Source organism: Leopardus geoffroyi, chromosome C2 (genome assembly GCF_018350155.1).
Source record: "Leopardus geoffroyi isolate Oge1 chromosome C2, O.geoffroyi_Oge1_pat1.0, whole genome shotgun sequence".
Taxonomy (NCBI): Eukaryota; Metazoa; Chordata; class Mammalia; order Carnivora; family Felidae; genus Leopardus; species Leopardus geoffroyi.
In genome coordinates this window covers 93,550,795-93,570,882 of record NC_059333.1, presented here as the reverse complement: position 1 = coordinate 93,570,882, position 20,088 = coordinate 93,550,795, and the positions used below count along the sequence as shown (strand labels likewise).

The 20,088-nt window shown below is 36.2% G+C and overlaps 1 protein-coding gene across 3 annotated transcripts in view; it reads right to left on the bottom strand.

The window, feature by feature from the left end:
• The window catches only part of SPATA16 (spermatogenesis associated 16), a 245,472-nt gene that overhangs the window by 69,114 nt on the left and 156,270 nt on the right, over positions 1–20,088 (bottom strand). For all 3 annotated transcript variants that reach the window (XM_045502947.1, XM_045502948.1, XM_045502946.1), the window contains exon 5: positions 15,717–15,801. In XM_045502947.1, the coding sequence (XP_045358903.1) occupies positions 15,717–15,801 (85 nt within the window). The remainder of the gene's footprint in view (positions 1–15,716; positions 15,802–20,088) is intronic.

The window sequence follows — 20,088 nt, the reverse complement described above, 5'->3', positions numbered from 1 at the left end:
ATTATTGCTGATTTTGGGAGAACCAATCAGAAACACCCAGGAACTGCAACAGTGAGTGAGAAATTGACTTTTATTGTTTCAGGTTACTGAAATATTGGAGTTGTTTGTTTTAGCAGTTAGTCTACCCTAATTGACAAACAATAATAAACAAAAATTTGAATCTCTTTCATAATCCATTTTTTCCTTCTAAGCTTTACGTATTGTTTTAAAAGTAAACAAAAAACATGGTGTTTAAAGAGATAAAATAACTTTTCATTTAGCAGTGTGATAGATGCTTTTTTATATCCTATTTCTTTTAATTTTCATAAAGTCTATCTTAGTATTACTAGTGAATGAATATTATGATTGTATTATTCTCAGAGTTCACATTAGACTCAAAGGAAGCAGTGCTCTACTTTCAAGCTATAAATGATTGAGACAGGAATCTTTAGATTTTAGTGGCTAATATGATTCTTTGCTATTACGTTAATAATGATGTAATTTTGAATGATGACTGGAATTTTCTAGAAAATGGAAAAATAAAATTTTGTGAGCAATAATTTTCAAATTTAATCCTTTTGAATATATATGGGTTCAATTTGAAAGAGTCCAATTTTCTTGAAATTTAAGATTAATTTAAAGAACAAATTTTCCTAAAGAGCAAAACATCTTTCCTTGAGATTTCCCTATAAACCTATTCACTGTATCACTTATGTAATAGCCAAGATAGACATTTTAATGATGATTTTATTAATATAATGGTATGTCAGAATAAAATATGTAATAATTGATTGTTTGCCCCTGCCTTGATGATCAACATTTTAAGGCTGAAATATTACCTTGCATTTATGAGAGTTCTTTTATTGAACAACCTTCACTGAAAGTTCTGTATTTTCTAATATAAGGGAATATTTGGCAGCTTTGCCATTACATTTATCAATCCGGTGATGTGAAAGTCATGTCTTCATGCAATTTAAATCAAGAAATTTAAATTTTTATTTGCAGTATCTGACCAAAGATTGTATGAACAGGTTACTTGTACTGAGGTGAGCATATAATGAATTTTTTTAATGTTATTTATTTTTGAGAGAGACAGAGAGAGACACAGTGTGAGCAGGGGTAGGGCAGAGAGAGAGGGAGACACAGAATCTGAACAGGTTCCAGGCTCTGAGCTGTCAGTACAGAGCCCAATGCAGGGAAAAAACTCACGAACTGAGAGATCTTGACCTGAGCCAAAGTCGGACGCTTAACCGACTGAGCCACCCAGGTGCCCCTGAACAAATTTTTATATAGCTGTTGTGAATTCTTTACTTTGCAATACATCCTATTTAAAAATAGCCATAATAAATATCATTTTAAATTCTAAACATTTAATTTACTTTAGTTTTGCAGTGTATGTGAGTTCTATAGAATTTTAGAACATATGTAAGTATATATATATATCCAGACCTGGATATATATATATCCATTTAGTGTGTGTGTGTGTGTGTGTGTGTGTGTGTGTGTGTATGTGTACACTGTTGTCCACCATGCAGTCTGGTTAGGGTTAGAGTTAAGGTTTGATTATATATGATGCTTCTGTTAGCTGAATAACTTCAGCATTGAACGACTAAAATTTACTCTGTATTAACTTTTAATCATATTTGATAGCAAAATTTTATTTCCATGTCCCTTTAGCATAGAACTAAAGAGATGAAAAGAAACTAAGATATTATTTTAAAATCACTCAACTTCATAACCAAGGTAACTGAATCTTGCTGAGTTCTGGTGACTTAACTCAGGTAACAAAATTAGAGAAGAAAGCAGGACAAGAAAGCAAATCTCCTAAACCAATGCTTTCTCTTACGCTGTGATTTTTCATCCTTCTAGTTAGACAGCAAATTTGTAGAATTACAAGATCAAGTTTTACTTTCTTTTCCCATGACTATCTTATTCCTGTCTTCAAAGACATCGAGAACTTGACTCTAACACTAACAGAGAAACAAACAGACCACATCAAACCTAAACCAGGTCAAGATCCTCTTCAAAACAATAACCCTAACAGAAAACAGAATAGTCATCCTTCATATCTCCTGGCCACAATAAGACTGTTTTGCCCATCAGCCCCTCATTAGATTTAAGGAATGCTATCAACTAGAATGCCTGTCTCAAAGAGAAATATTTACAAAAATTAAATGAGAGCCTTCTTGATAGGGGAACTTAAATAATAATGTGCTTGAGTTCGTCTAGCTTATTTAATGGTAAAGTACATATAATTTATAAATAGAACTTAAAGTACATTCATTATAAAGACCCTGAATCATTTTCTGCTTGCACACTAAAGACAAATCAGCTGATAGAAACTCAAGAGTTATAAGTGTGGGTTTCAGCAGCCTCCAGACTCTTTAGGATGCCACAGAGCTTTTATTCCTGATGATTTAAAATGAATCACCAAAAGGTATCACAGGAATAAATAGCTACATTACCTGTAATTATTTCATAAGCACAAATGGGTATTACTAATGGGCTTTAGCCTCTGTGTTTGGTGGTAAATGTCAACACAGTTTGGGACCCTTTTTTTTGTCATTGTGCATTTCTTCTCTATACTTAGTTTAATTATATGAAGATAGATATTCCTATTCTTAACTGTATATTGTTTTCTGATTGCATTTCTTGACTGGTGGTTTTAGATTGGGGTATGACTTGCTGGTGCACAGAGCTGACTGATGGCAGAGTTGGGACGAGAACCTGGTGACCTGGTTTCCAGACTTGTACTTCTTTTGTTTTGTCCGCTAGTACGCAAGATGACTTTGAGTGGAAAAGTGTAGGATGCCCTTGAAATGCTGTATACTGGAGAAATTGAAAGAATCCAAGTATGCTTAATTTGGAGAGAAGACGTTAAGTTTCAGGGACTAACTTTCTGTCATCAGAGAGCAACCTGCTATTGTACTCTGCGTAGGTAGACTTCATTTAATTCATTGACAAATCTGTAAAACTCCTTTACCAATTAAATGAGTGCTCTTGGGCAATGGCTAAGTGCTATAGATAAATTATTCTCTTTACTTGCTAAGGCAACACTGGAAAACAGATATTATTATCCCATTTTAAAGATTAGGAAAACCCAGTCTTTATATTATACAATATGCAATACTTCACATGGCTACCTTGGGACTGAGCTGGGACTCAGCAGTTCTAGCTCAGTCTGAGCCTCTTGCTCTGAGCCATTTATGGTGTGCAGACTCACAAATGAAGTTTATAGCTTCCATAAAGCTTCACAGGGCATAAGAGGAATCCTTAGTAGGGGGAAAAACATTCTGATAGAGCCTTCCAATGAGGAAGCTATTCATCTTGGAAGCTAGTAGCTCCATGGCCCTGGTGGTACACAGACCAAGGAGAGATGATGGTCTATCTAGGATCTAGTGAAAGGTACTGTTTGTGTAGAAAAATGTATTTATAGTGCTATAGTCTATCACTCAAAATTTGTCTTTGGTTTACTTCCATATCCCCATTTCTTTTCTCTCGCAAGTTTCAGCTTTGTCCCAGCAACCAGATACCTCTTCTTCTTTGTTATTATTTCTCTTATTTATCTGCAATAAATATTTTCCAGGCTGTGACTCCTCCTGGAGGACTTTAATTTTTAGGAGGTAAGAGATTGCAGGAAGACGCTATTATGGAGCACGTATCCTCCTATATGTAACTTCCCATCAATAAGAGGTCTCAGAAGGGGCATAATTGTATCTGTGAGAAATGTGACAGACCTGTTGTGTGTATGTGTGTGTGTGTGTGTGTAATACTGTATATTACACACTGTATATTTACTATACATACACACACAAATATATATCTGTATATCTATAAATATTTATTATGCACCCATACACATACTCTATGACAATAGCAAACTACAACTTGAAGTCATATTAGATGAAATGAAATGAATGCTATCTTTAAGAGACCTGCCACTATATTTCCAAGTTATGTGTCCAATCTCCAGTTTTATCTCCGATCTGGGCCTTATACATGAATGTTAAAGCAGGCCAACCCCCATGTGATGAAGAATAAATAAAATGAAGATTTGTCATGGTAATTTTGGTGTTTTCTGTCTCTTTAGGTTTGGGCTTGAAATAGCCCTTCCAAGGTTTTCTGGGGGCTATTGTCCCCCATAGGCTGTTGACTCCTGGTTTAGACTTCACTGTATAAAATATCATCTATGCTCTCTTGGATAAAAAAATAGGTCAGTTTAACAGTTATTTTATGATCCTAAAAAAAGCAAATCATGCCACATGTTGAAGATTGACATTTAAAATGCTGAGGCCTCATTACCTGGAAGAAGGAAGATTAGAAAAGATGAGAAAGGGATGAAAAAGGAAATGATTCAACCAGGAACTATAGGATAGGTAGAGTACACAGTCTTCAAAAATTAGTGACGAGAAATCAATCGTATGAATTCAAGAAAAGAGAAGAATTCATATTTAATTGGCGTGCAATGCCATAAAAAGATGGCTGAATATAAATAAAAACATTAAAAGCTTTGAGCTTTACAGATTATCTTATACTTGGGTGCACACAGCTTAAAAAATTTCATGATTTCATGGAATATTTATTCTGCATCTCCAACTGCTAAAAAAAAGTGACCTCAATTTCTCTGCAAGCTTGCAAATCAATAACCCATAAAAATCTATGGGAAATATAAAAGATAACTATAAAAACCTCTAAGTTTGGTTTGGATCATAACAATTTTTGATTTTTAGATGCAAACAAAGCAAAGAAGGAATCAACATGTTTGCAAATTTAAACTGGGAGGCAAAATCTTTATGGAAAAAAAATAACCTCATGGCAATCTAGTAGAATAGCACGGACTCCTGGGAATCAAATAGCTACCCTTAAATTTGTTCAAGTAAAAGAAGGCCCAAACTGCCTTAAATCTATGAAACCCATATCATTCTCAAATGAAAGAAAATGAAAAGAAACTTAGAGGTTACTTTTTGTTCTGTTAAGAACTGTCAGAAACCTAAAAAGCTTTTTAGAAGGGAAAAAAGAAAAGGAAATGCTGACTTTATTTAAATGGTGTGTTTCCTTAATAACCTACTGATATTTTTACAAAGCCAAACTGATACCATATAAATATATATTTAATATATTTATTAATTTATATGTTATTTATAAATTAATAAATTTATTAATATATATTTAATATATTATATATAAATATAATATATACATATTTCTGAAGACAAATACTAAGTAAATATTTCTTAGGAGTGGCTGAAAATTGATTTTTCTTGCTTGATATGATGCCACTATTTTCTTAAATTTTTTTTTTCTTTCAACGTTTATTTATTTTTGGGACAGAGAGAGACCGAGCATGAACGGGGGAGGGGCAGAGAGAGAGGGAGACACAGAATCGGAAACAGGCTCCAGGCTCTGAGCCATCAGCCCAGAGCCTGATGCGGGGCTCGAACTCCTGGACCGTGAGATCGTGACCTGACTGAAGTCGGACGCTTAACCGACTGTGCCACCCAGGAGCCCCTGATGCCACTATTTTCTAATGAGCTTGAATTATCAACTTGCAGATAGAGGGCTGATACACAAGTGAAATATGCGGTCCTCCTGCAGGGCCCATTCTGAGGCACTGCTCCCAAATTCTTCTATGATCTGGATGCCTCATTGTTTTAGCCGGGGACAAAGCTGTTTATTTCTCAGTGGCAATTAGGGTTTCAAAAGCAGACAACCTCTGAAAAGGTGGCACTCTGACTAAAATTCACACTGAGGTGAGGTAATTGATTATATGACACATTTTTGAAAGAAAGCTTTGACTCTTGGCATGTATAGGTGGAGCGAGGAGTGGGGACAGCGTGGGGAGAAGAGAGGAATGGGGCACATAAAAAGCAACCTCACCTACTTGACAATCTGGGCAAATATGTGTCACTAAATATATATAATGGTACTGAAATGTACACATGGATTCAATATGTGAATATGATTCACATTTTTTCCTCCATCCTTTCCTCTCTTCCTTTCTCCCTCCCTCTTTTCCTTCCTTTCTTCCTTCCTAATGTCTGGGACACTCACAGAACATTAAGGGAAGAACTAGACTAAACTATACAAACAGCAAATAATGTCATGGTCACTATCTTCTTCACAGGAACACTCAACCTTACATCAAATACATGCCTCAATTACATCTTTCATTTTAAAGTGAACCTCTCCTACTGGCATACTACCTCAAATAGCATCAAAGCAAAGTGAAACACAGGCAGCATTTAACAACGCTGGTAACCATGGAAACATATCATTAAAGAATATATAAACAGGAATGAATAATTAGATGAGAAATTCATTTCTACATTTATCTTTTTCCAAGACCCAGGAGGGGAAGCTCTCTTTTACCTCTCATCTCAGTTTGGACACTTCCTCTTTAGCCTGTCTTCTAACCAAGAAATAGGAGAATTCACAAAATGAGGATTTTAATACTGCCTAGCTTAATGGACAAATCTCTTTGTAGGCAAGTGACTAAAAATGACTGCAATGCTCATTGTTGTCTAGATGTAAAACTGAATGTAGGAAAGAACCTGAAGCAGCAAAGAGTTTGCTTTGGGGTTGGGAGGAGGGCAGGAAAACCTGACTTATATCCTGGTGAGAAGGGGAGAGCAGTTAACATTTAAAAACAGGAAGAACAGGCTGCCTCACTTACTAGAGGCATCTACATAGTGGGAAGACTGAGGGGAGAATATGGGCTAATGGATTATATCAGTTGCATTGTCAGGTAGGCAGTGTCACCTGTGCAGGTACCCTGACACTCTGCCTCTGCACCTAGCAAAGCTGTAGATAAACGCTATGGTAGGCAAAGTTGTTCGTAAACTTAAAAATTTGTAAATGGCCTTACAGACCGTCTAGCTGAGGGTTGTGCATCAGAATCACTTAGTTGGGGGGAAGTAGACAAACACAGTTTTTAGAACCTCACCCAACACTGTGATTCTGATGCAGTTCACTAGACCAGTGTTTGAGAATCACAGGCCTAAGCCAACTTCGTCATCATACAGCAGCAGAAACTAAAGTCCAGAGCAGTTATGATAAACCAGATTGAGTTGCTGGTCTCAATTTCCCCCATCTCTGTAACAATATTACTTTTATCATGGTTTGGCAGTGAACAGAATAACCATATATGGCTTGCTCTGGCTAACAGGATGTTAACAAGCATGGTATAAGCAGAGGCTTGATATGTGCTTATATAGTTCTGCTTTCTCTCTTAGAATTCTGCATTTTGCCATAAGATAAACAGACATCGGATAGCCATTGCATGTGGACCATACTTGGGCCTCTCCACAGCTTGGAGCTAAGGGTAGCTAAGTACAGCCAAGACTAGCCTAGATCAGTCAAATCATGACTGATAAGCCAACCTGCTTATTATTATGAGAAACCACTGAATTTAAGAGTGATTTGTTACACAGCAGTATTGTAGCAGTAGCTGACTAATATGGAAATGAAGTGACTTATCCAAAATTAAATCCTAGCATTGGAACTAGAAGTTACAGCTTGTGAATCGTAGGCCTGACTTCTTTCTACTTCCCTATAGCGTCTGTTTTACTTTCTTTCATTCACAGGGTTAAGCACATATATCCATTGCCTTTATAGGGTCCTTCTGCTCAACCTATATTACTTGTATTTCAGAACATCCTGTCATCTTTCCTCGTCAGAGCTTACCTTTCCTTCCATCTTGTTCCTCAGGATTCTGCTTTCATATTTCCAAAGGGACTAAGAAGTTTCAAAATAATCCTCACAATTGTGTTCAAGAGTCATCCATTAATGAGTTAAACACTTACAGATAAAATTTCTTCTGCATATTACCTGGGGTTGACTAGAGACTCAATGGCAAATGGTGAGAATTTAAGCATGACACACGGCAGTTGACAGGAAACATATTTTTAGGTAAGTGAGTTTGGTGCTTATTAAATTATATATAATATAAATATCATAAGGCTTGTATTGCTTTCAGACACTCCTGTCCAAATATTTTATAAACTGTATGCCTGATGGGGCCAAATAAATAACTAGACTATAAACAAAGGCCATTAGGAGAAATGCTCATATGGCATTTTTATTTTGTTCCTTTCTGTGGAAACATTTTTCACATGGAAGCACATCTTTAAAACACATTTTTATTCTACTGAATATGTAGGTGTTTTGTTAAAGATAATAAAAAAAGGGGCGCCTGGGTGGCTCAGTCAGTTGAGCGTCCAACTTCGGCTCAGGTCATGATCTCACAGCTCTTGAGTTCAAGCCCCGCGTCGGGCTCTGTGCTGACAGCTCGGAGCCTGGAGCCTGGAGCCTGCTTCTGCTTCTGTGTCTCCCTCTCTCTCTGCCCCTAACCCACTTGCATTCTGTCTCTGTCTCTCTCAAAAATAAGTAAACATTAAAAAAAAAGATAATAAAAAAAATTCTGGTTGACCTTAATTTGCCTGTAATTTCATGTTGAAGATTTTATTTTTACTCTGAAATTGAGATACCATAAATCTGTATCATGTAAATGACTAATATTGGGGTAATTTTGCAATATCAAGAAGAAACACAATGAATTGGAGTAAAAAAGTTAGTCTTCATTATTGGTAGAAGGGATTAAGTTACATCAGTTATTGTGTATCATTGTCTGGTTAGTGCAGAGAAATTCATTAGTTTGCTGCTGTCTTGATTGCTGTGTTTGAAAGAAGAAGCTAATAGATAAAACCTTAGGGTTTTCATGGAGACAACCATGAGCACAGAAATCAATGAAGTAACAGACTGTTGGAAATCTGCAACCTCCTCCAGATACTCTGATAAATCTCAAACTCAAAGCACAAAAGTTGTCCACATTTGTGAACTTAAAATACACACACACGCACACACACACACACACACACACACACACACAAATAGTTGTTGAAATCAATAAGCACTGATTTTTTAAATAACAAATAAAGAAACTATTCCAAAATATTCTTGACATTATTGGTTTGAGTTTCATGTCAAATAATATTTAACTTGGTTGACTGACTTTAACAAATATGTATTGAATTGCTATTTGCAATGCACTACGGAAGAAAAAACGATTAGGAAGAAGTGGTGTCTAATTTAAGTACCAGATGTTTTTCTTGTTACATTTTTGTGCTAGAACGCATGCTTCTTGAGGACAGGACAAGCAGTGAGCATTTTGTTCACTGCTGTATTTGTTAATAGCACAGTGCTTTTAGTACAGTGCACGTAGCACAGTGCTTAAGACACAGTCACTAATAAGTGCTCAATAAATATTTGCTGAGTGAGTATGAATGACAAATACAGTTTGAAAGTAAAGAAGAAAGTATCCACTAATGTTTTTAATGTTTATTTATTTATTTTGAGAAAAAGAGAGAGAACATGCAAACATGAGCTGGCAGAGAGAAAGGGAAAGAGAGAATCCCAAGCTGGCCCCTGCTGTCAGCACAGAGCCCAGCATGGGGCTTGATCCCATGAACCATGAGATTATGACCTGAGCTGAAATCAAGAGTCCAATGCTTAACCAACTGAACCATCCAGGCACCCAGAAAAGCACCCACTAATCTAAGAGTAGTCTGCACACACTGGATTGGAAAGGTTTCGAGCTTGAATGACTGACTGTAGTGCAGTTTCAGGAGGAACTATATGACACGAACATTCTGGGTGCTATTTTTTGCTTTGAGTTTTGGAAGCAGTAAATGTCTCCTGCTAGGCCCAATACCAAAAAGAAAAAGAGCTGTTGCAAAGAGGAGTACAGAAGGAACTTAACCTGTGGTCTGTGAAAGCCATGGAAGGGCCCACAGACTGTGCACCATCTTCCTCGAGCATATGGCTGGGGAAAATCTTTTGTCTCTCAACATAGCCACCTCCTGAGTTTTGTCCCTTGAGAGTAGACTAACTTCACCAAAGAAAAATTTCGTGTTGGTGAGCTCTTTGGAAATCATTTAGGCCATTGATATCTTTAAGATGGTGAACGTTCCATGCCAAGTACAAGTTGAATTGGATGGGAAGTCTTGGCATTCTCTGCACAGATGGAGGATCTGTGAAGTTGGCACTGCCTCAGCCTTCGCTGCTTCACTGAGGAAAGATGCTCCACATGTCAGGCTTTCTACAGGGGCCTGTATTGGTGTCAACAGCCCCTCCCACAATCCCAAAAGAGGTCTTTCAATTGCTGTGAAAGTCTTCAACTTCCTCAGAGCCAAGAGCTCACAACAGTGCCTTTGCAGTAGATCTTTGTCAAGACACAAGAACACACCATGAGGCTCTTTCTTAATAGACGAGTTTGTTGGCAATTCAGAGACAAAATTTAGAAGTGATTTGGTTTGATTAATTCTTGAAAAATTTTTAAGAGAAAGGAAAACTCCTTAGAACAGATTGATAGTGAGAAGTTCATTCCAGGACTAGCTTTATAATGGCTGATATCTTAGTCACATATATGAAGCAAATCATTTGGTTAAATGCTGAATTTACTATTAGAGATGCTGCTGAAAAACTATGAGGTTTTTTTTTTTTTTTTTTTTTTTTTTTTTTTTTTTTTTTGTCAAGCTGCTACTGTAAATGAGGTGGCTGGAGTCAAAAACACAATACGAATTTTCTAATACTGGAGGTGAGATTGACACAGCCTTGAGAGTTTCTAGGGACAAAAATCAACAGACACTTGGCAAATGGCTTTCTCTCCTTCAAAGGTTATTTTTGTTCAGATGGCTTTATATTGAAACAAACTGCTGACATAGATAACTTTGATGATATAGACTTAGCAAAGATAATCTCATTGACTTGAACACAAAGGGAATGATGTAATATGAATTTTGGTTATTCTTGATGCCTGCCTATCCATATGAGATTTTGTGAGCTACAGGAGCTCTGATTCCATTTGCTATTAGAGATTTCGTGAATCAGGGTTGTACCTGTTATTGCCATTAAAGTGAAATATTGACATTGATGAGATGTTGAATACATTTTAATTTCTTATCCCAGAAAAATTGCATAACCTTTTCATAAGAGTGAAAAAACTATAATTCTCAGTATTCTATGTGTAGATCAATTTCCAATATAATGAGATAAATAGTAAGCCTATTTTTTCCCATGTTTATGTTTATGAGTACTGTTTCTAGGTGGATGCTTGTAAATTGAATCAGATTCTCAGAGAGGTTTGTCATTCAAAAAAGAAAGAAAGAAATTTGAAAAGAAACTATTAAGGTGAAGAATGGGTTGATCAAGCAGCTTGCCCCTATTTAGTGGGGGCTCCTCTGTGCTTGTTTTGTGGGACTTCTGCAACAGAATTAGCTGTTATCTTTTCTCACTTCATTTTGCTAAGCAGTGCAAACCAGAATTGGTTCTGTTACTCACACTGCAAGAGATAAAGCCACACACCAGAAAATCCATGTGGCTGACAGCATGGCAGAAAGTGAAGGTGAGAAACCAGGAAAGGGAAATAGGAATGGAAGAAGAGGGAGTTTCGTTTCCGAATGCTATTAAATCTAGCCCTGGATCTAAGGGGCAAGTGGCTTAGGAGGTGGACTCCAGTTTACCGTAAAAAATCTTGAAATAAAATTGTTACTTTAGGAGTAGTGTATAAATACATAGTGGTCACTGCTTCAAAAGAGCTAATTCTCAGCCTGATTAGGGAATTTCCGTTTTGTTAATTGGTTCAGAATTGTGATGAGGTCTCAAGGTGTTTCAGAAAATGAGAGTGGCTGATAATAGGAGACTGGGTATCGAGTTGCAGAGGCATGCGTGTAAGTACAGTTGTGACAAGTTATTTCCAACCCTCTCTAGCTCTGAAGAAGTGATGCTATTATAGAATAACATGTGCAAACACTTTTATTCAGAGTGATATATTCTGATGTGAGCTTTCATGTAGAGTTTTATGCCTTTTTTTCTTGCTGGGTTGATGATATGAAAACCATTCCTAATACAATTCAAAAGCATTCTTGAGCTCACCAAAGCGAAGGTCTGTTCTTTTGTATCCAAGGGCTTATAAGCCAACCATCTGTGAGAGTAGGTGTAGACTGGTTCTCACATTTTTACATAATGAAATTTTCCATTTCCTGTTTAAGACCTCTGAGAAGAATAACTGATCAGAATGGTAGGCATTTTATGTGGTTGAAAGGAAGATATACAGTAACTTCATCCTCTACAAAAGTAGTGAAAATAGCCTCTGTCTAAGCCTTCATTGATGTCTATGAATGTCTATGCAGATACAGTTTCTTGTCTGTGATGTTTGGAGGGCATTCTTAAATTCAGCAGTTTAACTGTCATGGTGGATTGGGTGGTGGTGCATCCCTGTCTCCCTGAGTTTAAAGATGGCATGGATTAGGTACTCACTGGCAATGTCCAAAAGCCCCTTTTGATTTAGGACAGAAGGTTCGGGGGGGGGGGAAGATGTATACATTTAATTTAAGATCAGGGAGAGGCAGGCTCACATAAGGAAGTATGTAATTGGTGAGAATGGTGTGGTGTGCTACTATTGAGGCTAGTCAGTAGGGTTTAATTTATGGACTTTATCTGCAGGATGAAATTTCTAATTATGTCATTTCTTTCTATCTTAATATATGTGACATCATTTTTGGATGTGCTTAAAATATTAGATTTCAGTGCTAAAATGAGCTTTGAGAATAAACCTTCCCAAACTCTTTCTGCTGGTCTCTCTTATTTTCTAGCTGAAGTTCTTCTAAAAACTAACTTGCTTTAGGTTAGATAGCTATTTGGTGTTAGAACTTAGATGGAGTCAGACCTGATTTCCAAACAAAGGCTCTTTTCCAGTATGCCAAGTTGCTTCAAATTAAAAGAGAAAAAGAGTAACTCAATACCTCAAAGATGAATAATCGAATTAAAAATGGGCAGAAGACATGAATAGACATTTTTATAAAGAAGACATACAGATGGGGCGCCTGGGTGGCTCGGTCGGTTGGGCGTCCGACTTTGGCTCAGGTCATGATCTCACGGTTCGTGAGTTCGAGCCCCGCATCGGGCTCTGTGCTGACAGCTCAGAGCCCGGAGCCTGCTTCAGATTCTGTGTCTCCCTCTCTCTCTGACCCTTCCCCGTTCATGCTCTGTCTCTCTCTGTCTCAAATATAAATAAACATTAAAAAAAAAAAAGACATACAGATGGCTAAAAGACACATGAAAAGATGCTCAACATCACTCTTCATCAGGGAAATGCAAATCAAAACTATCATGAGATTATTGCCTCACACCTATCAGAATGGCTGAAATCAATAACACAAAAAAACAACAGGTATTGGTGAGGATGTGGAAAAAGGGGAACCTTCTTGCGCTATTGGTGGGAATGCAAACTGGTGCAGCCACTCTGGAGAACAGTCTGGAGGTTCCTCAAAAAGTTAAAACTAGAACTACCCCACGATCCAGCAATTACACTGCTAGGTATTAACACAAGGAATACAAAAATACTAATTCAAAGAGATACATGCACCAAGATGTTTACTGCAGCATTATCTGTAATAGCCAAATTATGGAAACAGCCCAAGTGTCCAACAACTGATGAATGGATAAAGAAGAAGAAGTGGTATGTATAAACAATGGAATATTATTCAGCCATAAAAAAAACAATGAAATCTTGCCATTTGCAACGACATGGATGGATCTGGAGAGTATAATGCTAAGTGAAATAAGTCAGTCGGAGAAAGACAAATACTATATGATTTCACTCATGTGTGGAATTCAAAAAACAAAGCAAACAAGCAAAGGGGAAAAAAAGGAGAGAAAAAGAGAGGCAAACACAAGAACAGACTCTTAACTATAGAGAACAAACTGATGGTTGCTAAAAGGGAGGTAGGTGGGGGTGATGGGTTAAACAGGTGATGAGGATTAAAAAAATAATAATAAAAATAAAAGAGAAAAAGAGAATACAAAGAAAAATATGTTTTTCTTATCTTTTATTAATACAGGATAATTAAATAATAGTATTTGTTTTCTTCCTTTTTGTATAGCAAATATGCATGTATTGGTAAGTGGAGATTATTTTCTTAGTTTGATGTAAATAAAATGGGGGTATTAGTGTTCTTTGAAAGCTAAAGGGAACAGAAAAAAAATTATTTACAGTTAGTCTTAACCAGTCTTAGGTTGCACCAACACTAGACCTATTTTTTCATAGTTCAATGTAGAAAACACAGGAAGTAGTTGATATTTGTTTGTTTAGTGAATGAACAAATTGAATCAAACATTTATTTGGGACCTACTATATGCCAAACCTGCTGAATGTTATCTAAACCTTAAGATTCAACTCCTTTCCCACTTCTCTCCAGAAGCTTCTGAAATCCTTTAATAAAAAGTCTTCTTCCTTTATTATATCAAAGCCCATATTATTTGCTTATCTTTTACATCTAGCAATTCTTTACAACTATTTAATTACATGACTATAAGTGCTGCTGTTTTGCATGTTACAGATTCCATTAAGAAGATTTTTAACCTCTGAGCAAATTAAAAATATTTTTGAGATTAAAATTTTGTTTACTAGAAGGTCAATTTTTTCAAATAGTCACAGGTCTCAAGTATAGTAGGACTAATGTAAACCTTTATTTTTTATAGTAGGCTAAAACTCCAAATATTTAGATGGAACCATATAAACTAGTGAGCCTTTTACATGATAAATCTAATACTTTATTTTCTAATAAATACATGATATAAAAACAGAAAATGGGCCAAGACACAGTAGTGAAAATATGGGAAAAATCAGGAAGTATCAAAGACTATTGATGATTATTTCTCCCTTTCATATTTGTGTTTTAGCAGATCTTATTCTAGTTAGTTCAAAAGGTTCATATTCAATTCAATTCAATTCAATTCAATTCAATTCAATTCAATTCAATATCTTGCAGTATGAGGAATAAAATGCCCCATACAGTCTGGAGAGGAGAAGATATGGAGGAGGGAGCTGGCTTTTGTAGTTCATTTTCAAATAGTTGAAAAAATTTCATTTGGAAATGTGTTTCCATTTTGTCCATGTTGCCCTACTGGGAACCACTGGATTGAAGTTTTAAGGGAGTAGAAATCCACTTCATATGAGGAAAACAGTTTAATAATTAGCAAATTGGATGTTGTTTCTTGGGCTTAAATGAGCTCTTCATTTTGGATCTATTTCAGCAGAAAGTCATCAACAATTTGCTCAGAGAGGACAGGAAATGAATAGATTTGTATGTTGTAAAGGAGATTGAACTAGTAAATTCTAAATTCTCTTTATAATTTAAGAAATTATGACTCTCTTCTTGGGATCTCATTGACCTTTGATATGACTTCTTGCTGCCATTTTGAATAATAAATGAGAAAGAAGATCTGCAGTTTGTTACTAGTTAAGTGTTCCAACACTAAATATTACTCAACAAATACAACTGATCTTTGCATTTTCCTTTATTGTGTAATTGATATTACTTCTAGCATCTGCTTCTACAGGTCATGGATCAAGAAGAATCTATGAGAATACAATGTTCATATTTTAAAGGATCATGTCATTATAGCAGCATACTTGGGAAAATAGTTCCTGGGATGTCTAAAATTTATATTGGGTTGTAAAACTGAAGTATGGGCCAAGGGTTAACAACCTTGAATTTTGCCCTTAAAATAAGTCACAGAAAGTCTACTTCATTATAAATACATTACTACTGAGTGGTGTCCTTCTGACTGATATGGCCAAAGCTACTTTCTTCAGCAGTCATTTAAGCACCAATTCTTCATTTTGGTTCTAAAACTGAGATGGGTTCCTCCTCCCTAACTGGGATATAAATTTTTACCTGCCAATACAGTTTGATGAGCTTGCTTATACACTGTTCACTTCCTCCACAGAGCCAGAACATGTAGTCAGCAATCATGGCACTCCTAAGAACAAGGACAAATTAAAAACAAAAAACAAAAAACAAAAAAATTTATAGGACAGAACAAAACCATGACAGGTAGTATATATAAATACTGAAGAAGAAGATTTTGTAATATATAAAATTTGACTAGACTAATATTGAGCAAAGCCCAAGCAAATTTTAGGATGTAGAAAATAGGGTTGTTTTTGCTTTCTGGGTTTTGTTTTTTGTTTTTTGTTTTTTTTGTTTTGTTTTTTTTTTTTTTTGGTTTCTTTTTTGTAATCTAAGCTAAAAGAATAAGAAGCAAACAGCATTTGTATTCTAGATTTTTTTTTTCTGTTTGCACAGTATAAGAATATTTAAAGACTATGAAGGAATGCATTGTTTTGGTTGCCCCTTATTAAGCTTCAAAACCTTTATAGAGCAACACATATGTTATGGACTCTAAAATGCCTTCAAACCTAACATAGCATATGTAGCTAAGTATTGTACTGCCATGTAAGCATATCTTAGACTTTACCTGAATTAAAAATTATTTACCTCTGATTAAATTGGCCTCCTTAAAAGTAAAAATAAAAATTTCCAATTCAACGAACACTCCCCTCCCCCAACTTTTGTGTTTAATTGAATTGGTTTTAGTATCTAGTGTGTACAACCATTGAATTAGTCTTATTAAGCTGAGAAGATATTAAAAACTATTGTGCAATTGATATTAATTCATCGCTTAGCACCCTTTGGAAAAACAGTTTACTTTTATGACTGTTTCTGCTGGGCCTCTCTATTTCTTTTCTCCAGAGATTCCAAATCCAATTAAATGTGACTAGAAGTAATTCCAAATTGTAACGTTAGCCAATTAAACATATAATAATCCTGTGTACCTAATCACTAGTACCAAAAGTTTTATTTATTTAAGTAGACCTATCACTGTGTACCCCTGAATGTTTTTCTTATCTATGCCTGCAGATATGTGTTGTTTCTTGACATCATTGTAAATTGAATTGGAAATTTCCTTTCCCTAAGTATAGGTTGTCTAAGGCACAGCAGCTATAAACTTACTATGGTACTCTGTTGAAAGAATTAAAATGTTTAGATTCTTGCTCAGGACAGACAAAAATTAGGACTTTCAAAATTAACAATGGAAAAAAAATATCACCATTTGGAGGGTTATTCAGCTCAATATATTTCTTTTTACACAAATGGTATTGGAAAGGAGCTGTCCACCGACATTTAAAAATAAATGACAATAGTTTAGGAATAACTAATCTTTTAAGAACCCTCTTACATTTTTCAAAGCCCTAGTTTAATGATAAGACAAAGTGAGGTAGGAGGTTTTGATGTTGTGTGAATATATAAGAAGTAGAAAAAGTTATAAAAATTACAGACAAGAGGGGACAAAAGTGAATTTCAAAATATGCATTTTGATAGAAACACTTAGAAAAATTTTCCTCTCATGACTACCTAAAAAGGAAGTCTACTTGACGGGTAGGTACCTGTCACCTAACCGAAACCCATTTAATAAATTCTCAATTTGTGAAATCAATGAAAAATGTAAAAAATCTCCCTCTCAAAGACAGCACACACATATTCATAGAATCTGTCTGATTCCTCCTCCCATTACCATATGCATATGTATCTATTTCTCAACAAACATTGGTTAATGAGGATACCAACCATTAGTTAAACCAGGGATGGGAAAACGTTTTTCTATAAAGGGTCAGATAGTAAATATTTTAGGCTCTGCAGGCCATGTGGTCTTACAACTACTCAACTTTGCCTTGTGGAAGGAGCGATAAGCAATAGTAAATGAATGGGGTTGTGTTCCATAAGACATTATTTCCAAAAATATATGGGAGGCTGGACTTGGTATAGTTTGCCTAACTCTAAGATAAATGATGAGGTTGAGCAACAGGTGGCCAGCATCGATATGCCTGTCGGTTAGTAGGTACCAGCTTCTATATGTCCTGGCCACAGGCCCCCTAAAACATTTCAGTCTACTGTTTTCTCTTTAGGGACAATGTATACATTGTACTAAAACTGTTGTGCAGAGTTCAAGAAAGAAACTTTACAAATTTGAAACATGCAAAAAATGTAAAAGATAATCCTGGATCATAGGCACAGAGGCTTGAGTTAAATAAAAGCTAAACTGATAGTTTCTATCATATTAGTGATTGTTATTCTTAGATGAGAACAATTGTGAAGAGAAAAAGGTCACGACAGTGGATTTCTAGAGCTTTCCTGAATTTTTAATGCTTTTGATGGTTTGGTTTTGAGTTGACCATTGTAAAAATAAGGAGTTTTAGTACTTTTATTAATGTCTTCCAAAAGTTGCTTTTTCTGTAATTACATGCTGCCAAATTGCTACATTCTTTAATTTTTTTAATGTTTAATTATCCTAGAGAGAGAGACAGACAGACAGACAGAGCACGAGTTGGGGGTGGGCAGAGAGAGAGGGAGACACAGAATTCGAAGCAGGAGCCAGGCTCTGAGCTGTCTGCACAGAGTCTGGTGCGGGGCTTGAACTCACAAGCCACGAGATCATGACCTGAGCTGAAGTCGGCCACTCAGCGATGGAGCCACCCAGGTGCCCCACACTGCTACATTCTTAAATATGATTTTATTATACCTGGGGTCTCAAGTCTTTTCCAAAGGAACGCATCTCCAAATTTATATTGAAACAAGCGAGGAATTGAGATTTATTGAAATTTATTATCTGACCTCAGCAAAGCACAATTCTTATAATAGTAAAAAGATACTTGTATTAAATAACAAAGTATGGTTTCATAAAGTCACATGTTTGCTGATACATTTTTCATAAGTGTTAGATTTATTTTAATATTGGGAACACAATTTACATCGTAGTTGCTTTGACCCCATTTTCTTCCCAGTGGAAGTGGCAGTTATGCTTTTACCACCCACCTTCCTTTGTTTGGTCTTCTATCACAGCTCTGCCCTACAGCTTAGCCTTTATAAGTCAGTATAAAATTCAGTGGAAGAACATGAAAAGAGCATGGAAATAACATTATACCATGCAGTACTTGTGAGGCAAGAGACAGGGGTTTTTCATCATGCTGAATTTATAAAGGGCAAAGATAATTAATTAATCAACTCAGAGCATCTACAAGGAGTCAAGTACCTTGTGGGATCCTGGTCCTGTCAGACTCACCTCAGGAATTGAATGTAAACGGTATCTGTGATTCTTCCTACTTTCACTCAGGTATCTCTGTTTACCTTTAGACCAATATCCTGGAGGCTAGTCAATGTGATTCAACGTTGCTTCTAAATGTCTTTGTTTTGTTTTCATTATTCTACTCAACTTATTTTCATTAATCTACCAAATATTGTGGCTGCACTGGAACTGTAGGATCATGTTACCAAAACCCTTTTAATTGACAGTGAGTGGTTTCATATCTGTCCCTTTTGGACTTTTTTCAGTGCTAAGCACCAGGTTAAGAATTTTACATGGCAGAGTGTGAACCCGACCACCCACCCACTCATGCACACTTCTGCATCAGATCTCATTCCACCCATGGGACTGTCCAGTAATTCATTCTTTCTTCCTTGTTTCTTTTCTTTTCTCTTTTTCTTCTTCTTTTTTCCCCTGGAGCTTTTCTACCAGCATACAGAAATGCTGTTGTTTCTGCCATCTTAAAGTAAAACACCCAAAAGCCTCTCTTGATCCACTTCCCTTCCAATTATCATCTTAATGCTTTCCTTCTGTATAAAAAAACAAACAACAAACCCACAAAAACTCCTTGAAAAAGCTGTGTGTACCCTGTACCTCGAATATCTCTCTTCCTGCTCTCCTCTGACCTTGCTCCAACAAGGCTCTCATTCCTACTACTTCCCTGAAACTGCTCTCTTCAATGCTATTAAAGGTCTCCATGCTGCTACAACAGTGGTTCAGTTCTCAGTCTTCATTTTGCATGGACCCTCGGGTGCAAGTGATGCGACTGCTTGTTCCCTCTTCCAGTATATACTTTCCCAGTTGGCTTCCACAACTCTGCTCTTTCGGGTTTCTCTCCTATCTTACCGGTTGCCCTTTTCCATCTCCTTTTCCACTATCTTCTCATCTCCCTGGATCCCTACTTTTGGAGTACCCAAGGGCACAATGCTTGGACCTCTTCTCTTTCCTTCCAAATGTAATTGCTTGGTGATTTCACCAGTTTCATGATTTTAAATACAGTCGATGGGTTGACAACACTTACATTTATATCCTGAATTTAAAACCTCTTTTTGGATCTCGAGACTCTTGCAGAAATTATCTTCCTCACATCTCTACTTGGATACCCAATAGGTATTTCAAATATAA